We start from the raw sequence: 10,099 nt of genomic DNA, 5'->3' as shown, positions 1-10,099 counted from the left end.
ACATTTTTAATTTGCATTATAACTCAGTCATACCTGTACTAAATTAAAAATCTAAAATATTCATTTGGAACTCAAGTAAAAGATTCTACAAGACACATGGAGCTGCATTAAATGACAAGTCAGCTTCTCATTCTGCCTTTACTTAAAAATCAAAGTGCATCATTACTCAACTTCACACCCAGAACTAGAAAGTCTCTCAGGTGATCCCACATCTCCATCAAGGCCCAACAGGTCTTCAAGCTCAATCTGCCCCAAATCACACACACTCATGAATATCAGTCCTCTACGTATGAGAGCATCAGATTTTACATTGTTAAAGAACGAGACCTTTCTTGACCAGAACCAAATAAGAGCCACAAGGTTTGTGTGTTTGTTAAAAAAGAACTTCAATCAAAATATGTTTCGTTTTTCAACTTTTTTTAATGGAAAATATAACATCTGTACTTCCTTAAACAAGGTGTGTGCAACTTTTGCTGTCGTTCATTCAAGTGCCCCAAACGCCACTTCCTGTGTGTTTACCATCTGTCCACCAGAGGTCAGTGTGCTCCTGAGGTCCAGTGGGAGGACTGGAAAGGAGCAAGGTCTCACTGAAACATGGGACAGGTGAACTCTTCATTTTGTTCTGACTCTTGTCTCCTGCTGGGCGCCGACAGGAAAAACTCCTGAAACTGTTTTGTCTAGTTTTCATTTCCCCAGACTCACAGCGAGCAGAACTAACTGAGGAGCTCTGGCGTCTAGGCCACAGCAGGGATGAAATACTGGAGCGACACGTCTTCATGCAGCAGAATCAGGTGGACGACCCTCTGACAGACGATATCTGACAGGAGGAGAAGAAACATAAGGTTCAACCAGTGATGGAGCAGAGAGTGAAATCCTTCAGGGACGTTTACTTTCTACAGCAGAGACAAAGCACAAGTAACCAACACCAGTCCTGACTTCATGAGCTTCACACTTCTAGGTTCTATTGGAATGACGTGGCAGATGGAAGTGGTGTTTTCTAAACCCCTCTCCTGATAGAATTATGATATTGTGATGTATGATGATCCCTCTGATCTGTGCACAGCTGGACGAGGAGTGGACTTACTGCACATGGCCTTGCTGGGGTTGACCTGCTGTCCCATGAGGAACTGCTGCAACCGCCTGATGTCCACTCTGGCCTCAGCCATGGACTCTGGGTCCCTGCTCTGAGACGCACTGTCCTCCTGTGAGGCGTCTTCACCTGCAGGGACAGGAGGCAGGGAGGGGGGGGGGGGGGGATGAGGGGAGGAGGAAGAGAGTGCTAACTCAATACTGGAGCAGTTTTATCTTTCACCAAGAAGCATTTCATCATGTTACTTATTATCTTAGCAAGTTATTATTCAAAGAATTGGAGAAAAAGAGATTTATCATCTATATTATTGTCTGGACCAGAGTTGTTCAAACACAAATATAAATAAAAACAAGTTTCACCCCACGGTGGATTCCCCAGGTCTTTGAAGTGCGTGGTGACAGAAACCAGATCGGTCTCAATCTTCAGATTCATCTGTCCGTTCAGGTTGGCCTCGATCACCTGATTCAAACACAGAGACACACACACACACAAACAGTGAGAACCTTTGAAATTGTCACTGTAGATTTCGACCAAATCATTGTGATTATTATTTTAAAAGTTTTTGTCCATAATTTCTATCTGGAATAATATTGTTGAATTCCCGGAACACTTCCTTTCACATGGAATTAAAAGTAGAGAAGGATGTGGCAGGAATAAATTGTCATCGGTCAACATCAGAGACTGTTCATAAAGAATAATAATAACTGTCATAACTTAATCCACAATTCAGATATGAATGTCGCTGTCTTGTGCTTCTTGACGTCCTTTGGAGTCAGAGTCTGAAGTTCAACAACTCTGCCTCAAACACGTAGAACTTCTCTGCTCATCGTCTGAATGTGTTGTTTCACTAAACACTTTAATAATCTGACATTCATGCTTTTTGGTTTTGAAACGTTGGAACTGTACCAGCCCTTAAACTCAGACACAGCTCTGGAGGAATGTGAAGCTACCAGGAAGTTGGAGAGGTTCTTCATCCGGTCCACGACGCTCTTCATGGTCTTCAGAGGAGGCAGGTAGATGCTGACCTGAGACCACAGACACACAAACTCACTTTGGAGTCAGAGGATAATCTCATGTTTAAATCTATGTTGAGACTAAAGCAGCATCGTGTTTCATTCAGAGACATCTCCAGACAGACAGAAGGCATTTTCAGAATTTCAGATGAATCTCAGTGACACATAGAAAGTGACCTGTTCTTGAACCACATGTGTCCTTTTCAAGATAAACGTGTTAATGTGCACGCTGCTTGATTAAACACTGGGACGTGTGTTGCACTCACATCAAAGTCTGGCATGCTCGGTTCTTTGAATTCATGCCAGAGTCTGCGGGGGATGACGTTGACCGGGACGTCGTGAGTGACGACTCGACTGAGGCTGGACAGGGTGGGCTGGACGGGACAAAGGGAGGACATCATGTCTCACGTCTCACTGCTGTCACATCTGCTGCTGAACATCATGTCTCTGCAGACTCACCAGCTCTGCAGCGATGGTGAGGCAGGGGCAGTGCTTCTTGGTCAGTTTCACCTTGACGGACTTGGCGTTCTGGACCGTCTTCAGGGCTCTGGACAGGTTCTCTGGAGTCACCTCCAGACAAATCTCATTGTCCTCAGAGGACACACCCTCCATCTGGTATTCATCAAAGAAGTTGGCCTGCGAAGGGAGGAAGGACGCACGGACGGGAAGGGCTGAAAGAACTTGGAGATACTGAGCCATGCAGGTGGTTGAAGACGTGTCCATTACTGTCAGAGTCCATGAATCAGTTCGGTCCATGTCCCATGCAGTAACAGGGAGGTGGGAGGGTCAGTGACTTACCTGTGACAGCTCACACCACATGCTGACCCCTCCATTGGCCACTTTCCCAGACAGAACGAAGAACAGGTGATCTGGAGTCAGTCTCAGGACGCACAGCTTCGTCAGCTTCGAGATGGTGGTGACGACCCCTGGGGAGGAGGGAGAAGTTAGCTAGGGACAGTGCGCTAAGTCAGCAGGTTAGCTAAGCTTACAGGTTAGTTAAGCTAGCAGGTCAGCAGGTTTGCTAAACTAAAAGGTTAGCAGGTTAGCTAAGCTTACAGGTTAGTTAAGCTAGCAGTTCAGCAGGCTAGTTAAGCTAACAGGTTAGTTAAGCTAGCACGTTAGCTAAGCTAAGAGGCTAGCAGGTAAAGCGGCTCACGGGTGAAGTGGTTGAGGCAGGACACATCTATGATTTTCCCTCGGAACTTCATGTTGATCTTTGGCCGTAAAGCGACTCGTGAAGTCGGAGAGATGCTCACATTGAGCCGGAGGACTTCGCTGCCGCGGTTGTTTGGATGCGGTCCGTGCGATCAGAGGTCCGTGGGAAACAAGCCACTGTCAATACATTCCTACCGATCCCAATAAAAAACATTTCACTTAAAAACACGATTTGTTTTTCATTTTCATCCATTTCTCCCAGTGAGCGACGTTTATGATTTTTCTTATTACTTATGTCTTATTACTGATTATTTATGTCAGATTTATTTTTGCCAAATTCTACATCCATAAAAATGAACTTCCTTTAAAAAATTTAATCTCATAGAAACAAACCAGCAAGTGTAAACACGTATCTTTAAAAATGGATTAAAAAAGTATTAACAATGGAAAGAAAGTTGAACAGTAACGGATCATGACGAGTGAAGTTTCTCTGTTGACCTTTGACTTGTTGTCTTTTCTGCAGCGTGTCACAAATAAAGCTTGATTATTATTATCTGCTCAGCGAATCAAAAATTGTTAATCCTCCTTTAAAGTAAAAGTAAATAAATAAAACGTATTGATATCACATGTGTATTCTGTGGTGACAGTGTTGGGATTTAAACCAAGCACGTGTGTGTTGTGCTGACTTGCACGAACTGGACCCCCCCCCCCCCCCCCCCCCCCGGGGCGTGGCTCGTGACCACGCGTGAGAGCAGCCGGTGAAGACCTTTAACAGACAGAGACTCCAGCTGAGACCCGGACTCACCCGAACTCACCCGGACTCACCCGAGCTCAGACCGCAAGATGAGAGAAATCGTGCACATCCAGGCGGGACAGTGCGGGAACCAGATCGGGACCAAGGTACACGCACGACGCTGACGTCACATTCAGATCCTACAGTTTTAGATCAGAGTGTTTGAATCTTTTACTGCTGAGATAAGTTTTAGATTTCAACCTGAAACAGTTCAGACCCGTGTCACAGTTCATTGATTTCATTTGTTAAAGTGTAAAAACCAGAGATCCAGATGAAGTCACGTGTGAACTGGATCTTATCTCAGAGGATTCAGCTCGTTTCTATTTGAAGTCAAGTTCCTGGATGTTCTCAGATGTGAAGTCACGTGGAACTCTCAGAACTGGATTTATACATCTGAAAGTTTTTAAGAGAAGTTGAACCAAAACATTATTATTCAAAAATGAGTAATTACATTTTTTAATTGTTACAATCTGAACCTCAGACTGTTCCTGATGATTAATACTGTTATTATCACAATACAATACACAAAGTACTGTGCGTGTGTGTGTGTGTGTGTGTGTGTGTGTGTGTGTGTGTGTGTGTAATAATCACTTCCACCAACTGGAGTCAGACAGGTTCTTAACTGATGTAAAAATAAACTCATCAGTGATGAAGAAATCTGCAGCTGTGGCTCAGTGATAAACTCACAGAGAGAAGAGAGGGCGTGAACAGACACACACACACACACAAACACTCACACACACACACACACACACACACACACACACACAGACACACACACACACACACACTCATCACTTACACAACGAGCAGGTTGAACAACCACAAAGAGACAAAGATGCTTAGGGACTAAATGTTTGGTTGAAGTTAAACATCTTTTCTTCTTCTGCTCTTTCATTGTACTGTGCCTGGATCAGTTTTGGGAAGTGATCAGCGATGAGCACGGCATCGACCCTGCGGGAGACTACGTGGGCGACTCGTCTCTCCAGCTGGACCGGGTCAACGTCTACTACAACGAGGCGTCCTGTAAGTGACACACAGTCTCTGAGAGTCAGAGTCTTTTCAACACAAAGCTGCTTTTAATATCTCACTTCCTCTCTAGGTAAATACTTTATTTTAAATTCATTAGATTCCATGTTTTGTCTCACGTTCGATGATGTGGATTTAACTGTTGGAGATGATGTCACACCTTGTTTAGATCTGATTTATGAATATGGGCGGAACAAATAGTGTTTGATTGATTGATTGATGGATTGAATGTTTGATTGATTGATTGATTGATTGAAAGTTTGATTGATGAGCTCGTTAGAGGGGGCGGGGACTAACACAGTGCTCTGGTCTTCTCTTTGTGTGCAGCACATAAATACGTCCCCCGGGCCGTGCTGGTGGACCTGGAACCAGGAACCATGGACAGTGTTCGCTCAGGAGCCTTCGGACAACTCTTCAGACCCGACAACTTCATCTTCGGTAACAATCCTTTGGTTCTTATCAGATCTGAGCCATGAAAACATCTTGTAGCTGTTTTTGGTCTCCTCCACCTCCGGAGGGGAAGGCCTGGCTCTCAGGTGATAGTGGACAGTGTATCTACAGGCAGCTCTTTCTCTATGAGAGGTGGTCCTATGAGGTTCAGTGTCTCTGTGACCGAGCCTCAGCAGCAGTAGATCAGCTCTCAGCTGTTTGATGAACTGACAGTAGAAGAAGAAGCCGAGCGGCTCTAGACCTCAGTCTCTTACACTCACAGATTCACATGCAGCTGCCGCCCGGGACAGAAAGTAGGTCACCAGTCCGACACATGTTCCCATCTGCTGTGCTGATGGTTTTACATTTCACTGACGGGTTTTCCTCTGTGCTGATTGGTCGTCCACAGGTCAGACAGGTGCAGGGAACAACTGGGCCAAAGGTCATTACACGGAGGGGGCGGAGCTCGTGGACTCGGTCCTGGACGTAGTGAGGAAGGAGTGTGAGCACTGCGACTGTCTCCAGGTGACGAGCACCACTGGGTTCCAGAGGAAGCACAGATAACCCCCCCCCCCCCCCCCCCCACCGGCTGAGGAACTTTATTATAATATCATAAATATCATAAACGACCAGTCACATTGAAGTTTGTGAAAATATCTAATGAATAAACAAACAAACATAAATGTCTCAAATCTAGAAGGTTGATCAGTAGAGTTCAAACCAAACGTCCCTTTATGAAATCAATTGAATTCACTTCATCCAGATTAATTCAGATCTGCACCAAATCACAAACACAAAACTGGACCCGCACCAAGATGTGATGGTTCTCTCCTGATGATTACCACAGACAGACAGACACACAGACAGACAGAGAGACAGACAGAGAGACAGACAGACAGACAGAGAGACAGACAGACAGAGAGAGAGAGAGACAGACAGACAGAGAGACAGACAGACAGACAGACAGAGAGACAGACAGAGAGACAGACAGACAGAGAGAGAGAGACAGAGAGAGAGAGAGACAGACAGACAGACAGACAGACAGAGAGACAGATAGACAGACAGAGAGACAGACAGACAGACAGACAGAGAGACAGACAGACAGAGAGACAGACAGGCAGAGAGACAGAGAGACAGACAGACAGACAGACAGAGAGACAGACAGACAGACAGACAGACAGACAGAGAGACAGACAGACAGACAGACAGACAGACAGAGAGAGAGAGAGAGAGACAGAGAGACAGAGAGACAGACAGACAGACAGACAGACAGACAGAGAGACAGACAGAGACACAGACAGACAGACAGAGAGAGAGAGAGACAGATAGAGACACAGACAGACAGACACAGACAGACACAGACAGACAGACAGACAGACAGACAGACAGACACAGACAGACAGACAGACAGACAGACAGACAGACAGACAGACATCTGTCTCAAATGTCAGTACTAATCTCAAGGTTGAATTTCTGTCTCCAGGGTTTCCAGCTGACGCACTCCCTGGGGGGGGGCACCGGCTCAGGCATGGGCACCCTGCTGATCAGCAAGATCCGAGAGGAGTTCCCCGACCGGATCATGAACACCTTCAGCGTCATGCCCTCCCCGAAGGTGCGACTCCCTCTGTCCCCCCCCCCCCCCCCCCCCCCCGTCATGTGTTGTGTTTCTGATCATGCCTTCTACACGCCAGGTGTCGGACACGGTGGTGGAGCCGTACAACGCCACGCTGTCCGTCCACCAGCTGGTGGAGAACACCGACGAGACCTACTGCATCGACAACGAGGCGCTGTACGACATCTGCTTCCGCACGCTGAAACTCACCACCCCGACCTACGGGGACCTCAACCACCTGGTGTCGGCCACCATGAGCGGCGTGACCACCTCGCTCCGGTTCCCCGGGCAGCTCAACGCCGATCTCCGCAAGCTGGCCGTCAACATGGTTCCTTTCCCTCGCCTCCACTTCTTCATGCCGGGGTTCGCTCCTCTGACGGCGAGGGGCAGCCAGCAGTACCGATCCCTCACCGTCCCCGAGCTCACCCAGCAGATGTTCGATGCCAGGAACATGATGGCGGCCTGCGACCCTCGGCACGGCCGCTACCTGACCGTGGCCGCTGTCTTCCGCGGGCCCATGTCCATGAAGGAGGTGGACGAGCAGATGCTGAACGTCCAGAACAAGAACAGCAGCTACTTCGTGGAGTGGATCCCCAACAACGTGAAGGTGGCCGTCTGCGACGTGGCGCCCCGGGGGCTCAAGATGGCCGCCACCTTCATCGGCAACAGCACGGCCATTCAGGAGCTGTTCAAGAGGATCTCCGAGCAGTTCTCGGCCATGTTCCGGCGAAAGGCCTTCCTGCACTGGTTCACGGGCGAGGGCATGGACGAGATGGAGTTCACGGAGGCGGAGAGCAACATGAACGACCTGGTGTCCGAGTACCAGCAGTACCAGGACGCCACCGCCAACGAGGGAGAGGAGGGCTTTGAGGACGAGGAGGACGAGATCCACGAGTGAGGCCACGGGTGAAGGTCTGAAAAACGGTCAGAGTGATGTGAACATTCGTCAAACAACTTGTCAGCAGCTGAAAAACTCTGACCAGAAATCCAAAGACTTTTATTTACTAGAATCCCACCAACAGAGGGCGCTAGTTTCTCTCCACACTAACCACAGTCATTCTTTGTGCCTGGATGTCAGACTCTGACCACAAGGGGGCGTCAGAGCAGTAAACACTTGTGTGTTGTTTTATTGTTGTTTACATCGATCAGGTCCGTTTTTGGATTATAAAGAAAACTGTGTGTTGAACAAAACACAACCAGGAGTCGTAGGTTCACAAGATGCTAAAACTCTAAAGTGGAACAAATGTTTTTTCTTCAAAACCAGCACATGATTTACAGAATCCTAACTCTCTGTTCTGTTTGAGTGTTTTTGGAAACGTGAGGAAGTCGTGAGCAGTGAAATAAAAACACTAAATGTCCGTTGTGTGTTTTCTCTGATCTTTATCGTACACATGGATTGTTCTGCACGTCGTTGGGCTGAAGCTCACACACGTTCATGTTCCCTCAGGATGAACCAGTGAAACCATCAGCCTTGTCCAATGGATTGTTTTATGATCAAACATCAGGACGTTCCCATCCGCCTGAGCTGTGTCACAAATGAGGAAATGTTAGCATAGAAAGAAACACAAAGATCATGTAATAGATGCAAGATGATATAACTTAAAAGTTGAGGTTCAATAAGTTTAGTAGATCTGATTCTCTCCTTCTTTGTAATAACTTGAGGTTATTTCTTCAAACTTGGCACTAACGTTCTCTTTCACTCGAGGGAGAAGTGACTCGATTTTGGTGATAAACTCTTTTTTGTCTCATGCATATGTTATGTAAGGAACTCCTTGAGAGAATCCAAGGTCACAAGGATTTAAAAAAAACTCTTCTTTGTATTAATATAGGCTTTAAAGTTTGAAATATTTGTTTTGTTATTGAGTTTGAGAGAGGTGTTAAACTTGTTGAAAAGTATTAGCGGCCGTTTCTCCTGAACAGACCTCATATTTCAATGTTTTAATATATTCTGGTTTGCTTCGGGACCAAACTGAACAGAAAACGATTCAACACAAAGGATGTGTCAGCAGAATGCCTGAACGGAACAGAAAGCAGTTTAGTTGAGGTCACTCACCTCCAGCCGACAGACGGAGAACCAGCCCGTCAACAGTCTGTTAATCTCCCTCGGCCGCTCCACTGTGTGAGAGTTGATTTCCCAGCAGTTCTGTTTGTGTAGTGGATTACGAGCAGCAGCGATCACTGTCTAACACAAAACACAACAACCTGTGTCCTGTGTGTGGGCCTGAGGTGATGAGAAGAATCACCTCCTGCTCGCTGTCGACCGGTGTCACTGAGGAACAAGGTGCTGGTTCAGGGTCAGGCTTACAGGTGGAGGGGGGGGGGGGGGCAGCGGAACACAGGGGGCCAAAGCTCAGTCCTCATGAGGCTGAACCGGTTCCTGAAGTCCTGGTTAAGGTTTGTTGAAAGAGTATGAATCTAAATCATGACATTTCAAGGTGAAGACATGTTTAAAGGTTGAAGTGTTAGATTAGGGGTTTAGATCAGAGTGTGTGTGTGTGTGTGCGTGTGTGTGTGTGGGGGGTTTTTAAGTAAATGTGTCATGTCACAACCCGTCCCGCTCATGAACATGGAGTCATTCTGAACTCTAGTGGTCAATGTTTGAAACTGCAATAGAATTAAACTAAATCAAAATCAGTTTTGCAGTTACCCAACACAGCCGCTAGGTGGAGCTGCTGCACAACTCTGTATCCACAGTGCTCTTCCGTCGCTTCTCTTCTGTGAAACAAATTCACATTTTCACTTTCAACACATGAAGGTGAAAATCATTTTTTGTGAAGCCAGCGGCTTTAAAGAAAGTGTTTCAGTCAATTAACAAACTGGTGAGATGAGGAGCTGCAGCTAACGAGGGACCTGGGATCAGTGTCTGGAACATGGGAGACTCACAGGAATCATCAGAAAGCTGCAGAGCTGCTGGTCTGAGACCTGTTTTCATCCTGTCAGTCAAAGCTCAGGTTAGTGTTTCACTTGAGAACAACAGA

At 46.7% G+C, this 10,099-nt stretch overlaps 2 protein-coding genes across 2 annotated transcripts; one reads left to right on the top strand and one right to left on the bottom strand.

Moving 5' to 3' along the window:
* Positions 1-400: 400 nt before the first annotated feature.
* hus1 (HUS1 checkpoint clamp component) lies at positions 401-3,951 on the bottom strand. Its single transcript, XM_062379198.1, has 8 exons — positions 3,260-3,951; positions 2,902-3,029; positions 2,563-2,739; positions 2,370-2,477; positions 2,041-2,115; positions 1,450-1,549; positions 1,085-1,219; positions 401-817 (listed from the first exon to the last, which is right to left on the bottom strand). Exons 1-8 carry the CDS (start codon positions 3,309-3,311, stop codon positions 735-737), a joined length of 858 nt encoding a protein of 285 aa, XP_062235182.1. The 5' UTR covers positions 3,312-3,951; the 3' UTR covers positions 401-734.
* Positions 3,952-3,986: 35 nt separating this feature from the next.
* On the top strand, positions 3,987-8,479 carry tubb6 (tubulin, beta 6 class V). Its single transcript, XM_062379194.1, has 6 exons — positions 3,987-4,158; positions 4,969-5,077; positions 5,408-5,518; positions 5,919-6,034; positions 6,993-7,121; positions 7,201-8,479. Exons 1-6 carry the CDS (start codon positions 4,102-4,104, stop codon positions 8,017-8,019), a joined length of 1,341 nt encoding a protein of 446 aa, XP_062235178.1. The 5' UTR covers positions 3,987-4,101; the 3' UTR covers positions 8,020-8,479.
* Positions 8,480-10,099: the final 1,620 nt, after the last annotated feature.

Source organism: Platichthys flesus, chromosome 21, assembly GCF_949316205.1.
Source record: "Platichthys flesus chromosome 21, fPlaFle2.1, whole genome shotgun sequence".
Classification (NCBI taxonomy): domain Eukaryota; kingdom Metazoa; phylum Chordata; class Actinopteri; order Pleuronectiformes; family Pleuronectidae; genus Platichthys; species Platichthys flesus.
This window is presented reverse-complemented; position numbering and strand designations above follow the sequence as displayed.